The sequence below is a fragment of the Vulpes lagopus genome, chromosome 6 (assembly GCF_018345385.1).
Source record: "Vulpes lagopus strain Blue_001 chromosome 6, ASM1834538v1, whole genome shotgun sequence".
NCBI classification, from domain to species: domain Eukaryota; kingdom Metazoa; phylum Chordata; class Mammalia; order Carnivora; family Canidae; genus Vulpes; species Vulpes lagopus.
Genome location: NC_054829.1, coordinates 2,755,097 through 2,777,245, shown reverse-complemented (window position 1 = coordinate 2,777,245; position 22,149 = coordinate 2,755,097). Strand labels below are relative to the sequence as shown.

Sequence of the window (22,149 nt, the reverse complement as noted above, 5' to 3'; positions counted from 1 at the left end):
TAATGGTCATACAATATGGGTGTTTCATAGGTAGATATTTCTAAACAGTGCTGCCATGAACATCATTGAAGTGGGGTTGCTAGGTCAAATGGTATATACATTCTACATTTATACATTTTTCTTTGTGTCTTCTGAAGAGTTAGAGGAGTGTGCCAAAAATGTCCCCAGTACTGGGTATATTGATTTTTTATTCTTAAAATTTTTTTCCTTTCTTTCTTTTAAAGATTCCATTTATTAAAAAAAAAAAGATTCCATTTATTTATTCATGAGAGACACTGAGAGAGAGAGGCAGAGGCATAGGTAGAGAGAGAAGCAGGGAGACTGATGTGGACTTGATCCCGGGACTCTGGGATCATGCCCTGAGCCGAAGGCAGACGCTAAACCGCTGAGCCACCCAGGCGTCCTTTATTCTTAAAATTTTTAAATTATTTTTATAGTAAAATACAGTGTAAAATTTACCATCTTAACCATTTCTTTAATTCCAAGTAAATTTTATTGTGAAATTATAACAAGCAAATGAAATCTTTTGGTTTATATTTCCATCTTAATCTTTTTTATTATTTTTATTTTTTTTTACTTATTTATTCATGAGAGACAGAGAGAGAGAGGCAGAGACACAGGCAGAGGGAGAAGCAGGCTCCCTGCAGGGAGCCCAATGTGGGACTCTATCCCGGGTGTCTAGGATCAGGCCCTGAGCCGAAGGTGGCGCTAAACCGCTGAGCCACCGGGCTGCCCATCCATCTTAATCATTTTTAAGTGTAAAATGGTATTAAGCACATTCACATTATTGTGTACCACCTCTAGAACTCTTTTCATCTTGTAAAACTGAAACTCCGTACTCATTAAAACACCGGTCTACATTTTTTCTACATTTACCCCCTCCCACCTCCTACCCCCCAGCACCTGGCAACCACCATTCTACTTTCCGACTCCATGAATTTGACTACTCTGGTTACTTGATATAAGTGGAATTATATACTGTTTTGTGACTGGCTTCTTTCACTCAGCATGATGTCCTTCAGTTTCATCCACATTGTAGCCTGTGTCACAGTTTCCTTCAGTTGGAAGGAAATACTTCCTGACTGGAAATACTCCCTGTATGGATGGATAGACCATGTTTTTATCTCCAGTCATCTGTTGATGGGCACTTGCATTGTTTCTGTGTTTTGGCTCCTGTGAATGCTGCTGCTGTGAACATGGGTGTGCAAATATCTCTTTGAGGACCTGCTTTCATTTCTTTTGGACATAGAAGTGAAATTGCTGGGTGTGTAATTCTATTTTTTAATTTTTTGAGGCATCACCAGCCTGTTTTCTGCAGAGGCTGCTATCATTTTATGCTCCCACCAGCAGTGCATGGGCTCTAGTAACTCCACATCCTCATCATAATTGTTAACTGCTGTTTGTTTAGTTTTTTTTGTTTTTTAATAGTAGCTTTCTTAATGAGTATGAGGTGATGCCTCATTGTATGGGAATATTAATTTTTTTTAACTTTGAACTGATAAAAAAGGATTTCATTAATTATTACTAAGGTTGAGCATCTTTGTATTTTGATCTTTTAATTCTTCTATAAGTAGAGTTAAATCTTACCTTATTTTTAAATTTGTTTTTTAGAATTATATATATAGTTAAATTTATTAATCTTATTTGTAGTTTCTGGTATACTGTCATGCTGAAAAAAGCTCTCTTACCCACATGTTACAGATACTGATACCTGTGTGTCTTCTGTCCTCCCCACCCTCTTACTCCTCTTTCCTCATTACGTCATTGTTCTGTCTGGAATTACTTAATTCTTTTCTCCATCACTGATATTAAACTTGTATGTGTACTTTGGTCTACATTTGGGCTCTTGATTTTGTTTCATTGATTTATCCGTTTCCTGATTTGTACCATTTTTATTCTTTTTTTTTTTTTTTAAGATTTTATTTATTTATTCATGAGAGAGAGAGAGAGAGGCAGAGACATAGGCAGAGGGAGAAGCAGGCTCCATGCAGGAAGCCCAATGTGGGATTCGATCCCAGGACTATGGGATCGCACCCTGAACCAAAGGCAGACGCTCAACTGCTGAGCCACTCAGGTATCCCCGTACCATTTTTATTTTCTGTGTTTCTAGCTCATGTATTTATTTTTCTAAGTGAAGTTTAGGCTCATGATTTCACTTTCTCTCCAGAAGCATCTCAGTTAGATTTATATTGAACAGCTTTGTGTGCTTGGTGCTATTGCAGAAATGAGGGATTCAGGAAGCTCATACTTTAAAGGGGAAAGAAAGGAAAATGAACCTGTAAACAGGTAATTTATATGTGTTTCATCTAGTTTGGCTCTTCTTTGGATGCAGAAAGTTGAGATTTAGAGAAGTTAAATCAAATGCTTAAGATCCCACAGCTAATTAGTAGCCAAGTTTGGGCTAGATCTCTGGTCTCCAGATGGCATTTATTACACACATCTGCCTTCATGTGCTGCTTCATTTAATAAACTATAATTACGATCTTAAAGCAATACTGATGTTACACGAGTTGCTTTGGGCTGTATCTATGTAAAACTTCATTGAGAGATCCAACCTTTGGGGTATGCCTAGAAAATATGCCTTGTAGAGACACCTTTCATGTAGAAGAAATATAAATAATTCCAAGTAGCATGGGTGAGAACAATGTGATTTAAATAGTGTTATTAAAAAAAATAAAAATAAATAAATAGTGTTATTAAATAATTCTGGAAAATTACTTGATGAAACAGTGGCTTGAGTTTAGGGGACAAAGGAGTGAATGAAGGTTGAAAAAATGGTAGGATCTGGAGGTTGGGCAGATGGTAAGAGAAACTGAAAAATGTTCACTAATTGGACATGAAGACAGTTGAGTCTTGTTATAGCATCAGGCATCTCCTGTGTACTGTTAGTGGTCGGATGCTCCCCTTGGGACCCGGCAGAAAGCGCTGCATTTTCCTGGGTAGAGACAAGGAAAGGAAGCATTGGCAACAGTGGACGACCGGGTGGAAGGCTGAGGAATATAAGGGTCGGCTGGTGGGCACGGTGCGCGAGCCCTGCAGGTAGCGGGCAGATGCGTTTTGGACAGGCCTGTGGATGTGGGGCGAAAATGCAGTGCTTTGTTTTGGAGACCTGCCTGGTCATGACACGCATTGTCCTTGGGGAGGTGAGAAGCAGTGAAAGTGTGCATCAGGGCTCTTGACAGCCATGTGGTTGAGTGAAGAGCTGAGGCTAGAGGCAGTAAGTGTTGATTCATTCCAGCTGAGAGAAGTTGCTGCCCTCACTAGCCATTGCTGTTAAAGAGAGGCTTGATTGAAATTTAGGAAGTCAGGTTGGCAATGTCAGGAGCGCTTGGGCTTGCTCAACGGAGTTGGAGATCCTGGGAGGGGGGTGTTAGGTGGGTGTCGAGTGGCCTTTCACAGGCCTTTCAGTAAGAGTACTACCACATCTGTATCTGGGTACACCTGCCCTGCTCCATTAGTTACTCCACACATTTATCAATACCTATGGGGCACCTATGATGTGACATCATCTCCCTAGTCCCCAGTAGAATGTCTAACTGCTCTCCTGCATGGATGCCCCCCCTCTATTCCCATCTGTGAACATCTTCCCCTACCCATTTCACACTGCCCTTCCTTGGGGACTCCCTCCTTATCCCACTTGGTCTGTACCCTAGGTGCCTACCTCACTTGCCCCAACCTAATGGCTTTAGGACAGCCTTCTCTCAGTGGGGCTGCTGCTCCCTTTAGCATAGTACAGGGTACTCTTTACATTCCCTTGGTGTCCCTACCCATACACACAGACCCAGCCATGGTCTGGACTTTGTGTAGAGAAGCAGCTGAATGTTAGTAAAACAAAGTGGACATGTTACTAGCAAGAAATCTCAAAAAGCTTTTTTTACTGGATAATTTTATCTTCTTTGAAATATATATAGTCAGGTCAGATCATATTCCCTGTCTGGTTCGCTTTACTGTTTTAATGCAAAAAAAAAAAAAAAATGTTTACCAAGCAAGTGTGGTCAAATGTAATATAAAGCTGTGGCCCGAGAGACCTCTTAGAAGGCAGTTTTAGGAGAGAGGATAGGTTAGGAAAGGGATAATCTGAGGATGGTTTTTGTTGTTTGACTCTTTAAGGTAGGGCTTTACCCCTAAACGGTGAATTGGAGCCAAGTGGGGGAGCCAGTGCACAGCCATGCCCACTGTAGGTCGTTTCATGAAGACGCAAATTTCCTAGACTCAGTTGCACTTGCACTGGGTGTAGAAATTTGCAAGGTAACTTTGGCTGTTGGGAATCAGCGAAACAGATGGTCCCGCTCATTTATGCATTATGTACTTTATAGGTTATATATAATCAGTACTTCTGCAGTTATTTAAGTGTTTGATTGCATTTTGTTTTTATTATATAAAAATGAAGAGAAACCGGTACAGTGGTTAGCACAAATCTCAGTGTGAAAATGGACATAGATGGAAATCATTAGCTATGGCAGAGACCATCAAGCTGATTTTTTTTTAAGCTGGATAATATAAAGAAAAAAATTAAGACATGCAATGTACTAGACATACAGGATTGAAAGATGTGTCAAAAGGCAAAGTCAAATTAGAGATTTTAAAACAAGTTGTAGCTTTCTTGGAATGAGAACCTTCCTTAGACCTGCAACATACACAAACATTTCTGTGTTAGGGCATTTGACTTCAGTACACATTTTTAAGATGATATTGTGTGTGAAAGTTTCATAGCTATATAATAAGTTTTTTAACATTTACACAAATACATAATACATGTCAAGAATGCTTATATAAAACATTCGAGTGCCTTTCCAGTTCACTGTAATATCAGAAGGTCTGACAGTTGGCCACAAGGCCCTGCCTAGTCTGACCCTGCTTTTGCCCTCCTGAATACCTCCAAAACATGCTCCCTGGAACCTTTTCTGTTTCTTTGTCTGGAATCCTCTTTTCCTAAATGTCCTCATGGCTCTCTTTCTCGGTTCTTCTTGGTCATTGCTTACACGTCAACGTCAGTATGGCTTTCCTTGACCACACTGTGAAATAGAGATCACTACTACTTTGACTCAGTTCCTTCATTCTCTTTTTAGTCACCTGATATAGTACTTTTTACTTGTCTCTCTCTCTACGAAAAAATGATGAGGAACATGGTATGTTTGATCAGCTCTGCCAATCCTCTCAGCATGAGAAAATGATGGGGTTGTGGACACTTCTCTGTTTGGAGATTTGCAAATACAGACTTTTTGTCTCTTTTGTTCTATGTCTTGGGGGTCATCTGGAATCCTCCAACATTTTCTTCTTTGCCACTCGCCTAATGACCATTCATTTGCTCGGTAAATATTTGAGTGATATGTTTGTACCAGACACTGGGGAAATACAAGAATGAACAGTCTGACAAGTCCCTCTCCAAGTGTAGCTTCCAGTCGAATGGAGACTTGCGTTGGTAAATTAATAAGGTCATTGACAGAAGGGAGAAATGGACTTAAAGTCCCTAACCTATTAATTCTTTGAAATGAAAACAGGGGTAAAGATAGAATAAGCCAATACTGGCCTTGGTTTTCAGCTTTTTACAAATAAATGGCTTTCAGAGAGCTTGATAATTGTGATTAAAATGATGTTTTTCAGTGTATGAAAATTATCATCATTTTTATTCTTTGTTTTAGAGTTAGCTAAATGTTCACAATAGAAAAGGCAGAACTGGGCAGCCCGGATGGCTCAGCGGTTTAGCACTGCCTTCAGCCCAGGGCCTGATTCTGGAGACCTGGGATCGAGGTCCGCGTCGGGCTCCCTGCATGGAGCCTGCTTCTCCCTTGCCTCTCTCTCTTTCTCTCTCTCTCTGTCTCATCAATAAATAAAGTCTTAAAAAAAGAAAAGAAAAGGCAGAGTTAGGTTTACAGATTATAGCTGAAGCTCTCCACTACAAACCAAGGATTACCTCCCGTTTGTCATCCCAGTGTGTCCTGTCTTCATCTTTCCATACTTAAAGAACTTCATCTTGTTATAATTTTCTTTTCTGTTCACAGTGGACATTTGCTTCCAGTTTTTTATTTCTACAACTATTACTACTGGGAACTCTCTATGACTTAGTTCTTGATATCCATCGGAATGTAGATATTCAGCTATGAGAGATCAGTGCCAAATTATTTTCCAAAGTGGTCAAACTGGTTCAGCCTGCTACTAATAAAATGCAAAATTTATTTGCTCCATGTCCTCACCAGTAATTGCTATTGTTGGACTTCTACATTTTAAACAATCCAGTGATTATAACACTTGTTTCTCATATCAAGGAATTTTACTGTTTAGGTGTGATAATGATATTGTGGTTCTACAAAGAAAATATGTCCACTTTTTTTGGTCCACATTAAAAAAAGGTGTGTGTGTGTGTGTGTGTGTGTGTAGGGATGAGATAACTGGGATTTACTTTAAAATTCTTCACAATGTAAAGCACATTTTGGGGTCTACTGGTCAGATTGGAATACAGACCCAGATGATGGTTTAAATGTTGAATTTACTGTTCTGTAGTTAGAATATATCTACTCATAGAAGATACACGCTGAGTAAGAATACAGGGCATAATTATGATACTCTCAAATGGTTCAGAAAAGAAATTACATATATACACACAAGCTTGCTTTTTATTATTAAAAATAGCCTAGAACTCCTTCACTTCGTCACATGGGTATGGCCACTATTAAAATTTTGCTTTCATGTCTTCTCTGCATGCTTCTGCTCACTCTGATTTTAAGCACAAATGTACTGTAAATAATAATTTTTCAACTTTAATTTTCCTGTAATTAAACATTAAATTGAGTTTTGATCCTTGAATATCCCATCATATAGCCTATCCATGTCCACATTCTTGAACATTTCGATTCTTTCAATTTTTCCCTACTATATAAATAACAAATGAGTAAGCAGGAATTTATAATGTCCTTTTCCAATAGAAAAGAAAACCATCCTTGATTCTGCAGATCAGATTTCCCAGCTAAGTTCTTTTTCTCTGACACTTAGGACAATTGGAGTTAATTATTTGTGTAATTATTTCTCTCTCCAGCCAGACTGAATTCTGTGAAGGTGGGCTGTTTAATCATGGCTGTATATAAGCAGCACTGGGCACACAGTAGGCTTGAAAGATTTGTTGGAGAATGGTTAAAGTATATTAATTATAAAATGTCATCTTTATGCCACCTATTTTGAAAAGTCAGGCTTCTTTACTCAATGAAGATACCCTATCCTCACCCCCAGCACCCCTACAAAATTCAAGCACCGAAAGTGGGTAGCAATTAGGTAGGAATACCTGCTCCCTCCCAACAAACATGCTATTTTCTCCCACCCCCATTCTCACGATACCACTGTGCAGTTGAGCTTCCATTTTCAGAGCTTGAGAAACCAGGGCCCACAGAGGAGTGACCTTGCGTCGAGTCTGCGTTGGGCAGAGACTTGTGTTCCTGTGTTCCTAGAACCCAGCCTCTCTCCATGTTTCCCTTGGCAGTTTCACTTAGGGATCTCTTTTTTTCTGTATTCTTATACACCATGGGCTGTAAACTAAGGCAAGGACCATTGTATATGTGGGGTGGCAGAGGCAGGGTTAAAGGACAAATGTCCCTATAATTGGACAAGCTGTGAGGAGTCACAAGGATTTGCAGCTTGTAAATCCTTCTGACCACCACCTCCCCTGCAGGATGGGAGCCTGAAGTCAGTAATTTAATCAATCAATTAATTAATAATAAAGATTTTATTTATTTATTTGACAGAGTGCACAAGCAGGGGGTAATGGCAGGGAGAGGGAGAAGCAGACTCCCTGCTGAGCAGGGCAGGACCTGAGCCAAAGGCAGCTGCTTAACTGACCGAGCCACCCAGGTGCCCCTAATTTATTTATTTTTCAAGATTGTATTTATTTGAGAGAGAGAGAGAGACAGTGCATGCACAAGTGGGGTGGGAGGGGTGGTCAAAGGGAAAGGGATGAGCAGACTTCCTGATGAGCATTGAGCCTGACGCGAGGCTGGATCCCAGGACCCTGGACTCATGACTCAAGCCGAAGTCAGACGCTTCACCAATTGAGCCACCCAGGGCCCCTGAAGTTGGTAATTTAAAAAAGAACCTCTATATAGTACTGGAAAGGAAATTTTTTTGCATGATTGAAATTCACAACTCACAAATTCACAAACCTCCTTTTATATAGTAACATAAAGAGCATATTTCTTCCTATTTTTGTGGTCCTGATACTGATCTTTTTAATACCAAACTTAAAAATTTTGTGCTTGTTGAGGAACTTTTTTTTATCACATTAAAATGGGGAATGTTATCAAACTCATGTTCTCTATATATTAATATTATGCTCTAATTGACGGATTCTCAGAATCACCTGGGGGCAAACCAAACATCTTGAGTGTAGTCAGTTCTCTCCTTGATCTAGGTGTGTTCATTTTTTGAAAGATCACCAAGCCTGGGCCCTTACGTGTGTGCCTTTCTCTGTGCCCGTCATGCTTTATGAAAACTGTATACCCATGAAGTACACACACTCATGCACATAAATGAACATATGTGAACTCATGTACGTTCATGTGCACACACATAAACAAAGGAGGGTGGAGCCCGAGAGGCAGTATTTCACAGAAATTTACCAGCTGGCTCCCATCAGTTAGGATTGGGAACTTCTGGATGGCAGGATAGCTCTCCTAGGGTTCTAGGCTGGGTTTGTCTTGATGAGCTAATAATGTGGTTGTAAAGTGCACCCTACCCCACCTCTCATTGGAACCCATACATGTTTGTGAAGGAATTCATTTTAGTAACACTTTACACTTGTATATCTTGGCTCCTTTATTACTTTGTAAAGGGTTTGACGAGGATATCTTCCCTTATTCTTGTCAAATAGGTGAGGAAATGTGTTTTGCCCACAAGTTTCTGATAGAAACCAAGGACCCAGGGCTCTTCCCACTGCTGACTGGTATGAGTTTGTGGATGAATCTCAGTGTGTTCCCTGCCCCCCTTTCCTGTCATGGACTGTGGCCATTTGTTAGCGAGTTGGAGACCTTGTTTGGGGCGTAGTTCTTCCTTTAGTTATACTGTAAAAGAACAACATGTATGAGAGCAAATGAAATTATTTTAAGTACAGAGTTGCCTGCTTAGGGACTTAATTGTCAGGTAGGTTGACGTGGTGTGAGAGATGCAAGGGGATAGTTTGTCACTATGCTGACTTATTCTTTACCTTAGGCTTTGGGCATTTTTAAGGGAAAGGTGGTTACTGTTTTAATTACAACTAAATGTCATTCTAATGATGATCAGTTTCTAAAATATGGGAGATTGTACCTGTGCCTTTGTGTACAGGTGTATGAGGAGTGGAATAAAGGTGGATTATGTCTCCATTCTAGAGAGAGCATGCACATGAAGCCAGGGTAGACATTGGGGGTGGGAGGCAAACTCTCAAGCAGCCTCCCTTTTGAGTGTGGAGCCTCAGCCTCGAGATTATGGCCTGGGCTGAAATCAAGAGTTCGACCCTCGACTAACTGAGCCACACAGGTGCCCACCCCCAAATTTTTAAATTACTCATAAAATGTTAGCCCTGGAACCACTTTTAAGATCATACTGGTCAAGCCACTCATCTGCTGCTGAGGAAAGGAGGCATAGAGAGGCAAGGTGGGGGAGGACTTAGCCAGAGTCCTAGCAGTGGATACTGGATAGGAGGAGGGGTACAGAAGTGCAGATGACGTAGGAACAGATGCCAGAGCTGAATTTAAATACATGTGGCTTGTGGAGGGTGTTCATATTTCTTATTTCCACTTGATCAGATTGTGAGACTGGGTTGGATTTTGTAATATATACTGGAGTGCCTGCAGGGGCACTTTTTCTATTAAGTAGGATTTTAACAAAACTACATTAAGAAACAGAATTTTCATGAAGTGCATTTTATTACTGACTAGGAAGGACTGGTTCATTATATTATATTCTGGCAGAGTCTCTGTGGCTTATCTTGTTTCTGGTGCATGCCTCCCCCCCCCCCCCCGCCCCCCCTCCCCAGCTGTTCAGATGGATCATTGAAATGTTAACTGTAGTAATATCTGTGCCCACCAGGTGGCATAATTGCTTTACTTAAATGAGTTAAGCTCATTTCGATTCTCAGTGAGTTACAGTGATAATTCATTTCTTATTTTAATAATAAAAGGAGATGCCACGATATTTATCATATTCCTAAAGAAAATTTTGGCAGGATCAGTTTGAGTTATGAGAGAGAAATTGGTGCCATGTTTCCTTTGTAGTACTAATGCTACTGCAAATGTTAGGAAAATAAAAATTTTTTAAAAACTGTATTGAGATTATAGCTTTGTCCTCAACCCACCCTATGGTGTCAGCCTTTTGCTCTGAATAGAATATGCAAGATCACAAGGTGTCCTGAGTCTCCGCAGTGTCTAGAGGAGGGAGGAGTGGGTGAGCTCAGGTTACCGTGGCAACTTTCATCTGCATTTTTCTCTTTTTTGCAGTTGAGTTTGAGACTCACTAATGGTACCGAGGACATTTAGTTCATCAGATGGAAACAAGAATATAGAAGCAAATGAAGCCTACTCCAAGGCAGCCATTTGCCTGTTACCCTCGCTTCCCATTACTGCCTTCATCAACCTCAGTTTTATTTTCTTGATTTTGTTCAAGTGCCATAGTACATTTGTTAGCCTTGCTCAGTTCTCTGTACCATGGAGACTGTTCTTGTATGGGCGCCCTTCTCCCTCTGTGTCCTTTACTCAAGAGATAGGACAGCTTGTAGGGGTTTATAATCGCAGGACCTGTGGTCACACACACTGAGTGTATATAAGTCCTATTTCTACTATTTACCAGCTGTGTCACTTTGAATAAATTACTTCTCTAGTCTTAGTTTCTTTATTTATAAGTGGGAGTGATAATAGAATTATTCGAGAGGATTAAAAGATAATCCTCATAAAGAGCTTAGAACAGTGGCTGGCACATAGTAAATTCTCAAATATTAGCTATTGTTATTACTTAATCAATATAGCTGTTGAATCTTCAGGAAGCTTATCTTGATTTAACATCATTACCATCATTATTTACTCATTATTTTGGATTCCCATGCTAGTCTACATCTATACTGTTATTTTATGTATTTCTCTTCTCTGTTTCTTGTGTGTCATTTCAAACTACTTCAGGAAGTCAGTTTGTTTTTCTTCTTTATTTTGGGCAGCTATTTAGTACAGTGTGTTCTGTACATAGTAAGGGTAGTTCAGTAAGTGTTTGGCTAGGCTTTAGGAATTTTGTAAATTTTCTTGATCAATTTCACACACCTTCTACCTTTTAAGTGATGTTACCGCAAAGCATGACTCATTTACCTGTGCTTTCTGTAATGCTAAGTTCTTTTTTTTTTTTTTTAAGATTTTATTTATTTATTCATGAGAGACCCACACACAGAGGCAGAGACACAGGCAGAGGGAGAAACAGGCTCCATGCAGGAAGCCTGATGCAGTACCCGATCCCAGGTCTTCAGGATCAGGCCCCGGGCCAAAGGTGGCACTAAACCCCTGAGCCACCTGGGCTGCTCATGTAATGCTAAGTTCTTGTCAAAAAAAACCAGTGGTTTGTACAGTCTGTGTACTTCTTACGGAAGCAGAGTGAAATGTACTCTGTCCATCATAATTTAAAATCAGGTAGTTGTCCTTGGTTGTTTCCATAGGATATTCAAGTTTTTAAAAATACTGTATTACACAATGATGGAATTTTTAAATTTTTTTTTTAAAAGATAAAAATTTATCTTTTTAAATAAAAGGGAGAGGGGAATTAGGGGAGAGGGAGAGAGAGAAAGAAAACTTTTTTTTAAAAAAGATTTATTTATTCATGAGAGACACACAGAGAGAGAGGCAGAGACACAGGAGGAGGGAAAAGCAGGCTCCATGCCGGGAGCCCAATCCCAGGACTCCAGGATCACACCCCTGGGCCAAAGGCAGGTGCTAAACCGTTGAGCCACCCAGTGATCCCTGAGAGAGAAAACTTACACAGACTCCCTGCTGAGCACAGAGCCCCATGCAGGATCATGACCTGAGCCAAAGTCAAGAGTTGGACACTTAACCAACTGAACCACCCAGGTGCTCTGCAATTGTTTTTAAAGGAGAGTGTACTTAGTGACATCTTTCTGCTTCTGACCAACAGATTAGAAATGTCAGCTCACCTGCTTCTCACACCCAAATGACTATCTGGTTCTGTCCCCTTTGCCCAAGATGGGGAAGCCTGGCAGATGCAAATGACCAGGCCCATCGAAATGTTCTGGCATTTCCTTAAGCCACATGGACTTTTGTGTATTGTCCTAATCACAGCTTACTTAATGACTCTCTGCCTGTAGTAGCTCTTCACCCCTGATTGGGTTTGACTCTGGTTAACCTTCAATTTTTTAGAGATGAAATCAAGATTCCAGTTGCCAGAGATGAAAAAGTACTGGAAAAGTCCCCAAGGAACCCTGTGTTCTTTATTTTAGAGCTGTTGGTCTCAGGTAGCTTGTATATCTCTTGCTTCCCTTCCTGTTTCATCTTTCATCCACCACCTGAACTATCTGGTCATCCTTTGTTTTTATGAAGGCATTTGGGAGTGGATTTTATTGTCTTAGGTTAAAAGCTTATTTTTGCTTAAGGAAAGCATGTGGGAGGTTTTGAAAATGCACATGTTCTGTTTTCAACATGCCCAGTATACTGGCAGCTGCTAGCATGCTCTGTAAAGGAGCAGAAGACATTGTGCGGTCTAGAAACTGTGGTGGATAGCCCTGTGCCCCTGATTGTGAAAGGGAGCAAGAACTGAGGACTGTCTGCATACAGTAGGGAGGCAGTAAGAAACAAAGCTGTCAGGAGCATCCTTTGTGCGTGCACATGGCTCTATTCTGAATTAACTCCAGCCTAAAACATTCCAGGAAGGCTTGTACTCTGCTGTAGTTTTCAGTTGGGTAATGACGCAGCTTTATTGGTGAGAGCTCCTTCCTGGGAAAGTCAGGAAAGTTGCTAAAGGTAACACAGTCTGAACTGTAGGGCTTACTCTATACCAGGCATCACTGCCTGTGAACTCATTTTGTTTAGAGACAGCCAAGATCGGACCTCTATCTTTCTTATCCATCTTTCTAACCTGTGCTGCCTTTTACTTTGCTAGAAAAGAGCCTTTCTTTTCCATGGGTTCATTGTACACATCACAGCACCCCCAGCATTCATTTAGCAAATTGTTGAATCTTTGTTGGACATTGGACGCAATGAAAGGAATGAAAAAGTGTGGTTTTGCTAATGAGTATCAGATGCTAATTCTTTTGCAAGTTGCAGGGCTCTCCATAATATTATTTTATTGGGTCACACCTTCAGGGCACCTGGTAGAGATGGCAAGTGACTTCCTGTTAGTGGCTCTGATAGAGTTCTTTCTCTGCTTTAGATTCCTCAGAGTAGTCTCCAGGAAAATCTAAAAGAGGTGTGATTCTAAAGGTTACTTAGTAAGAACACCTCACTGTTTACAACATGGAAAATGTTTGTCCAAACTTAGCTGCGACAGTCAGGATCCACTGTTCAGTCCATTTTACTGTTCCTACCACCAATTAATTTTTGTGTAAGAAAGCAAAGGAGCAGATGAAAATAGAGTCGCATCCCAAGAATGCTTTGGTTTTCCTTGTAATTTTTAAGCTAACTCTGGTTGGAGACCATGAGGACAGGCTTTACTGGCTGTTACCGATGGAGCAGAAAGGACTTACAAGCAAGATAGCATCTGCTCCCAAGAACTGTGGGCAGGGCAGGTTCCTGTGGCAGCCCACTGTGGGGACCCTGCCCCGCTCCTATGGCCTCTGCAGGTATCTGCTTGCAGATCACATGACCAAATAGTGGCTGTGCACACATCACACATTGCTTACTCAGCTAAGGTAAATAATAGTGTCTGGAAATTTGTATGCTTGCAGAGTTGAGATGGTATAGTAGAAGTTTGAGGTTCATTTACCAAATATCTATTAAAAGAAACAACCCTTACAGCAGACCCTCTCTGAGATTGACCCTCAATTCACTGTAGATTTTCTCTTTTCCCCTTATATTGCCTTGGCTTGAACACATTTCATTACTTCGTTTTTTGTTTGTTTTAAGATTTTATTTATTTATTCATGAGAGAGAGGGAGGCAGAGACACAGGCAGAGGGAGATGCAGGCTCCATGCAGGGAGCCCCACGTGGGACCCGATCCCGGGTCTCCAGGATCACGCCCTGGGCTGAAGGCGGCGCTAAACTGCTGAGCCACCCAGGCTGCCCTCATTACTTAGTTTTTATCAACTGACCTGCAATCCATCCCTCAGGTTCTAGTGTGTCCTCATGTGTCTGTCTCCTCCAGTGTGAACCTCCATGGCTGCCACATTTCTCAGCGTTCTGGCCAGGTGTGCATAGCCACCTGTTCAGGCACCATCACTGAACATTGCATTGTTTTTTAGAATCTCAGAGTATTTTTTTCTTATTTGGTATAATCTACCCTATTGTGAAGTAATAAGCAAAGAACATACTTTGGAATAATTTCCTATCCCATTTAAAATTATTTTTAATTTTTTAAAAAGATTTTATTAATATTTTGAGAGAGAGAGCTAGCACAAGCAAGGGGGAGGGGCAGAGGCCGAGGGAGGAGGAGCAGCAGGGAGTCCATCCTAGGATTCAATTCTAGGACCCCAGAATCGTGACCCGAGCTGAAGGCAGACACTTCACCAACTGAGCCACCCTACCCCAGCGCCCCTCTTTTCCCATTTTTAAAATCACCAGTTTCAACTTTTGTGACAAACCAGGGTCATTTAGTTTGTCGTTCACTGACTCTCGGGTAAGTTGGAACTTTACTACAGTGGACCCTTGAACAATTTGAGGTTCCAACACCTATGTAGTAAAAAATTTACATACAACTTTTGACACCCCCAAAACTTTACTAATGACCTGCTGTTGACCAGAAGCCCTGCCAGTGACATAAACCGTCAATAAACACACGTTTGTACATTGTCTGTGGTACATACTGTGTTCTCACAATAAAGGAAGCTAGAGAAAAGACAGCGTCATTAAGAAAGTCCTTAGGGACTTAGGGAAGAGAAAATACACAGAACTGGATTGGAAAAGTGGACACACAAACCTGTGTTGTTCAATAAGCAGCTGTATACATTCTGAGTGAAGTAACTGTCAGTTTCTAGTACTTTATGAAAAAAAGGAAATAGAAAACCTAGTGCCTTAGTGAAGCTAATACTGAGTTGCACTGTATGTAGTTACAGTTGGAAGTAAATCGACCTTTTGTCAATCGGAAAGTATTGACAAAATCAGTATTAGAATGCCTGTAATATAAGAGTTTGAATTCTTTTTCAAAACTGACTTCTTGTTTCTAAGTTGGTTGTCAGTTGTGCCATACCTGGGCGAGACAGTCGTGGTGTACTTGCAGAGCACACTGAGACTGAGGAGCTCACACTCCATGAGGCTGCTCTGGCAGCTGCCTGCATGAGAGCGGGCAGGTGATCCTCTCCCTGTTGTTTGGTCTTTGCACCTGGAGGGTGAGGCTCTGGGAGGGGGGAGGGACAGGCCAGTGGGAACTCTTGTTTGTTTCAAACAGTTCTATACTATTTGGAGTGTTTTTGGTTTTGGACTTTGTTTTATTTTTTTGTAATTTACAAAAAATAAAATAAAAGCTATACAGGAGAATAATGAAGTGTGATTGATTAGCAAGCTTTTTTTTTTTTTTTAAGATTTTTTTTATTCATGAGAGACACAGAGAGAGGCAGAGACAGAAGGAGAAGCAGGCTCCTCCATGCAGGGAGCCCAACGTAGGACTCGATCCCAGGTCTCCAGGATCACGCCCTGGGCTGAAGGCGGCGCGAAACTGGAGCCACCCGGGCTGCCCACAAGCCTTTTTTTCACCCCTGGAAGAAAGACTAGAAAATGTAGAGAGGAAGTAACTTTATGAGTGTGGTGACTTCTGGAGATTGAGTCTGTCAGTTTTCTGTGGCATTTACCTTAGTGCTTGAAAGCTGGCACTTGTCACCTTGTGTTAGAATTTGAAAGCAAATGCCAGGCACTGGTTCATATAATTCATCTCTTAGATTTTTTTAATACGAAGTAAGTGGCTTATTTATCAACTTTGGCTGACACTAAAACCCAAATTTAATATATTTTTTATTTCTTTAATTATCTTTCAAAGTACCAAAATAATATTTATCATAGAAAATTTAAGTAGAACTAAGTTAAAAAAAAAATCAGTCTTCCCAGCCAGAGACAAGTACTGCTGATACTTGAGTATATTTTGAACCATTCCTCTTGGGATTTATGTATGTAAGTAAGATACATAATGGGATCATATTATATGATTCTGTTTTTTATTGTCTTTATTTTTATTCTTGTGCCTGGGAGGCCTGAAATATATATAGAGTTCTAGTGCTCATAGACGTTCCTTCCTGCCCCACAGTTTGTTTACTGGTCTCTTGTCTTGTTTTTCAGTAGATGAATACATTGCCATTGCTAAAGAGAAGCATGGGTACAACATGGAACAGGTAATGACATGGTTTCATTTTGTTGTTAAAAGTGGGTTTTTATTTAAAGGTGGGAGGTTGTAGCTAACCTGTTAAATTGTGTTCTGTGTGTTGAGTAGCAGTGCAATTTTTTGGTGATCACTAGCAAATTAAGGCTCTAGTTTCATTTTCCTGCTTGACATGAGTATTAGGGGAACCTTTGATTTCAAAGACACTGGTGTATTTCTGCAGGTTTGTAGTATGTATGCCTCCTGTGGCTCTAGGTAGCTAGCTCCAGGATCACAGATACTTGGGCATACTGCTTCCCTATTTGAACATGTGGTTTGTTTGTCATTCATGTATTTTGAATGTTGTTCTTTTTTCCCTGACTCCGTGTTGTCACACTCACACCTAAGGTGTTTTCATATTAATTGTTTTGAATTACTTTCAGGTTGTAAAAATCTGACCAAGATTTTCTTTTAAAAATTGTTTGGAACCTATTAATGAGAAATATACAAGATTAATTTTGCTCCAGAAGTGCGATGATAATCTTATTTCAGCCTCATTTCTAATTACTATTTTAAAAAAAAAAAAGCATATTAAGTTGATTTAGTGCTTGGGCATTGATGTAGATTTTACAGCCTGTAAGTTACTAGCAATTATCCTCATGACTGAGGGTACCACTAAGTTACATTATATAGAATTGGACTCTTTCTTTTAGCCTTGGCCTTTTAATTATTCCACCCTGGTAGAATTTGTCAGAAAAGCCAGTTACAGGGACTTCTGGGTGGTTTGGTGAGTTAAGTGTCTACCTTGGGCTCAGGTCATGATCCCAAGATCCAGGGATTGAGCTCCATACTGGCCTCTTTGCTCATCAGGGAGTTTGCTTCTCCCTCTCACCCTGCTCATGCTCACTTACTTGCTCACTCTCTCTCAAATAAATAAATAAAATCTTTAAAAATATATATAAAAGAAAAGCCAATGAAACCATTCCAAAATCTTTCAAAGCAAGAGATATATGCTTTCTTTTTTTCCAATCCCTACTCATGTAGAACATCACCAATTTTTTAAGATTTTATTTTATTTTTTTAAAGATTTTATTTATTTATTCATGATAGACATAGGGGGAGAGAGAGGCAGAGACACAGGCAGAGGGAGAAGCAGGCTCCATGCAGGGAGCCCGATGCGGGACCCGATCCCGGGACTCCAGGATTGCGCCCTGGGCCAAAGGCAGGCGCTAAACCGTTGAGCCACCCAGGGATCCCAAGATTTTATTTTTAAGTAATCTCTGTACCCAGTGTGGGACTAGAACTCAAAGCCCTGGTATCAAGAGTCTCATGCTCCACTGACTGAGCCAACCAGCGTCCAGAACATCACCAACTTTTAATTCTATTTAGAAAGTGTAAAAACTATTGGGCAATTGGGGCAGCTGGCTGGCTCAGTCAAAAGGGTGTGAAACTCTTAATCTCAAGGTTATGAGGTCAAGCCCTCCATATTGGATGTTGGATATTTACTTACTTAAAAAATAAAACCTAAAAAAATATTGGTAATTGCTACATATAGTATGAATTTTTAAGGATTCTGGTCTTTAAAAGTATGATTATTCTCACTTTGGAGTTATAGGAAGTTTTCTCAGGGAAAAAAAATTGCTGAATTATCTGTTTTTTCCAGTTTGTCCCTCACCCATTTGAATACTTTCACCCTTCTGAACTACAAAAAAACTATTTTTGAGCTTTTCTGGCAAAAGAATAATAAAACAAGTACCTAAAATTTTTTTTTTCAAAATTTATTTATTTTAGAGAGAGTCGGATAGAGGAGCATAGGGAGGGAGAGAGAGAGAGGCTTAGACAGACTCCATCCTGAGCACAGAGCCTGACACAGGGCTTGATTTTACGGCCTCAAGAAACCAAGAATTGGCACTTAACCAACTGTGCCACCCAGGCACCCCCAACTAAGTGCTTCTGTAGATTATTTTGTCCTATTTTATACAGAGGCATTCAAGTGTGGTCTTTTAAGAGCACAGATTCTAGAGCCACACTGCCTCTGTCATCTACCAGTATTGGACCATTGGTAAGGACTTAATTTCTCAGGGCCACCCTATTCTAATCTGAGAAGTGAGCATAATGGAACCTGTCTCACAGGAGTCCGCATGTTGGTGGGCGCAAATCCACGTCACTTGCATAGCAGTATTGTCTGCAGAGGAGCACATGCTCTTTTGCCAACCTCATTTCCATTTTAATGTTTCACTCACATCTTTGGTCTAAAATTTCACTTATACTATTTTTCTAGGCTCTTGGGATGCTCTTTTGGCATAAGCATAATATTGAAAAGTCATTGGCTGATTTGCCCAACTTTACCCCCTTCCCAGATGAGTGGACTGTGGAAGATAAAGTCTTGTTTGAGCAAGCCTTTAGTTTTCATGGGAAAACTTTTCATAGAATCCAACAGATGGTAAGTAAATGAGACCACTGATTTTTCTTTTTTCCCTAGCCTCTCTCCACTGCAGCCTACCCAAAGGATAGGGATATCATCCACAAGCATGAATATTCTCATTTTTAATAAAGCTGCCTTTATATAGAATAGTTCATGCTTGCTGTGGGGTAGATAACAGGCTTCACATTACAGGAGTGAAGCATTCCCTAGCACTCCCAGCTTGATAGCAGCTGTCACACAAGCTCTCCGCCACCCTCTCCCCATCTCTCTTATTGGGACTTCCCAGATTAGTCTGATGGAAAGCATCTTTGATGGTGGTTTGATTAAGTGAAGCATCTGCCTGGGGAAGGCTTGCTTATCTCTTATACTCTAGAAGGTTGTTTGGTGGACTCCTACCAGGAAAGCTGATGGTTACATGAGTGCTAAAATGAATTTTTAAAAAATAACCCAAGAGTTAGGATAGAAACCTGAGGTGAATACTTGGATTCATCTCAGACTGCCTTAGCGATCTTTTTTGTGCTGAGTGTCACTTCCAGGCCCTCTGCAGTGATTTGGAATGTATTGATGAGAGTTCTCTTTGAATGAATCTCTTTCTCAGAGAAAAGGGCTGTGACTTAGGACTTTTCTAGATGTGTGAGACCACCTTTATTAATTGTATCTAAGAGCACTTGATTTGTGAAGATTAGCTCTAAATCGAAACCAACTCAGTTTTTATGTTTAGCTTCCTGATAAATCTATAGCAAGTCTGGTGAAATTTTACTACTCCTGGAAGAAGACGAGGACTAAAACCAGTGTGATGGACCGCCATGCTCGGAAACAGAAGCGGGAGCGGGAGGAGAGGTCAGTGTCTCTGGAAGTGGTATCTCCCCATGTGGGGGATCTTTCGGGTTACTAGAATTTCTAAGAGCTGATAGACATACAAAGGAAAGGTCGAGTAATTAATTTACTCTAGTGCCTTCCTGCTGGAGCCAGACATACACAGATACTCTTTCACTGATGCTCATGAGCTATGTTAATGCACGTTCTGTTCTGCAGGTATTTTTTCTTACACTCTTTTCATGTAATCAGTAAGCTTCTTCCATTTGAATGAACAAACTTTCCCGCATATTCTTTCCTGCCCTTAAAGGGTGTTTCCTTTTAATAAGGAATCCATTATTTCCTAGGTTGAATTTATATATATATATATATATATATATATATATATATATATATATATATATACATACATACATACATACTAGATTTGTTTGACGTGTTTTAATGTCTGGTATGTTAAAAAATGACCGTACAGTTTAGATTTCCTTCATCCCTTTTTTTTGACCATCTGTTTTGTGTATGAGAGTGAGAGAGAGAAACATATTATGATTTCTTCTTCATAAGTTACTAGTTTTAAGGATAGCTTGATGAGTAGGCTGCATTATAGCCAACACTTCCTCAGTCTTATAAATGACACAGAGTAGTGGGAATTGTGCTGTACTCACATGTAGAGGCAAGTTTGAATGTCAACTTCAGAGGTTGTACCTGTGTGTTCATAGGTGAGTCCATTCAACACACTCCTTCCCCAAGTCTCCACTTCCTTGGCTCTAAAATGAAGAAGCTCAAAGTCCAGAAGGCAATGCATAGACATACTGGTTTTTGTGTTAGGTGGTGGGACTATAGGTGGCTTTTAATTTAATTTAATTTAATTTATTTATTTTTTAAGATTTATTTATTCATGAGAGACAGAGAGAGAGAGGCAGAGACATAGAGGGAGAAGCAGGCTCCTCGCAGGATCCCCCCAATCTGGGACTTGATCCCAGATCCTGGGATCACGACCTGGGACCTAAGGCAGGCGCCCTGCTACTGAGCCACCCAGGCGTCCCATAGGTGGCTTTTTAAATCATGTTCTCCACATTTTTTGTAATGTATCTTTAAAAATTAGTAATACAAATAAAGTAAAGAAAGATGGACTATATGATCTCCATAGCCCCATCTCAGGAGAATGTTTTATGATTTTAAATAGAATAAGGTGAGAACAAATAGTATCTCTTTTGGAGAATTCAGATCCATGCACCCATCTGTAAAATGGGGGCGGTGGTGGGAAGATCTGCAAAGCTCTCTCCAGTTGCAAGAGTCTGTAAAACTGTTGACCTTGATACATCTGCATGTTGTATGGTCTGCAGCATCCATACTAATGGGTCTGCTTTTGGATCAATATGCTTATTAGTAATCAGAAGTGGCAAATACTACTGAATTTGTTTTGGGTGTTTGATAACTTTTGATTAAAAATTTTTATTTCCATTATATATTTGGTCTCATTTACTTTTTATAAAGTAAGTCTGTTACTACAGACAAGCATACTCTTACCAAGCTGAAATTAGAGTTAAATAGGTTGGGATTTGTTGTCCTTGAGTATGAAAAGGTAAGAGCACCAGCTGACACCTGTGTCCTCACTTCCCTGGTGCTTTTTCTTTGCATCAGCACCAAGCGTAGGGAGAGGGGCTGTGCTCCCACCTGCTGCAAGCACCTTTCCCATTGTCCGGATGCAGACCAAGGAGTGCACACCACATGGTGTAGGACCTGAGAGATCGTTGGCAGTAATGGCAGGACCTGGGAAAGAGTTTCCTGAGCCCTGGGCTTGCTCTCCTTTGGGACACACTCTTCTCAGCCAGAACCTCTCACCCCCCGAGGGGCTGCCAGGGTGGATGGGGAGAAGGGTAGCATCGCCACCTGGGTTGGATCCTGAGACAGTGGGGACGTTGACATTTGAACACCTGACTGTTCTGCTGCCACCACTGTTGAGTTGGTCGAAACTGTGGGCATACTGGGGCCAGCTGCTCAACTTGTGTGAGTGAACCTTAGTTTTCATATTTTTTAAAGTAAATGTCCTAACTACTACAGAGTTCTTTTAAAAAATTAGTAATACGTGGAAGGCTATAAACAAAAACATTTGAAGTACCATGTCCATGTGAGTGTTCTTTTTTAAATTAACCTAATTTGAAATACCAGTCTATGCAGGCCACCCAAAAGGCCCTCTCATTCTCACACTTGTGTAGAGTCATAAGTGTCTACTTGTGGAACTTGAAATGAAGTTTTACTTGTTGGGAACTTTGTTCTCAGTGCAGTGGGACTTGATTCTGGAGTAATCTGTTATGTCTCATGATCATGTCCTAGCCCACCACAGACTAATTATGGGGCAATGACATAAACATCTTAAGTTTGTTATTTTCAGTGGAGAGTTGTGAAAAAGCTTTTTAAATCTTTTAGACCAAGAGAACTATGGAATTGGTATTATTTT

At 40.4% G+C, this 22,149-nt stretch overlaps 1 protein-coding gene across 3 annotated transcripts in view; it reads left to right on the top strand.

Annotated features, from left to right (window-relative positions):
• The window catches only part of RCOR1 (REST corepressor 1), a 124,856-nt gene that overhangs the window by 83,771 nt on the left and 18,936 nt on the right, over nucleotides 1–22,149 (top strand). For all 3 annotated transcript variants that reach the window (XR_005988369.1, XR_005988370.1, XM_041758577.1), the window contains exons 4-6: nucleotides 16,429–16,481; nucleotides 18,729–18,890; nucleotides 19,594–19,712. Coding sequence is in view for 1 of the 3 variants with exons in the window: in XM_041758577.1 (XP_041614511.1) it covers nucleotides 16,429–16,481; nucleotides 18,729–18,890; nucleotides 19,594–19,712 (334 nt within the window). In the remaining 2 variants the exon portion in view is untranslated. The remainder of the gene's footprint in view (nucleotides 1–16,428; nucleotides 16,482–18,728; nucleotides 18,891–19,593; nucleotides 19,713–22,149) is intronic.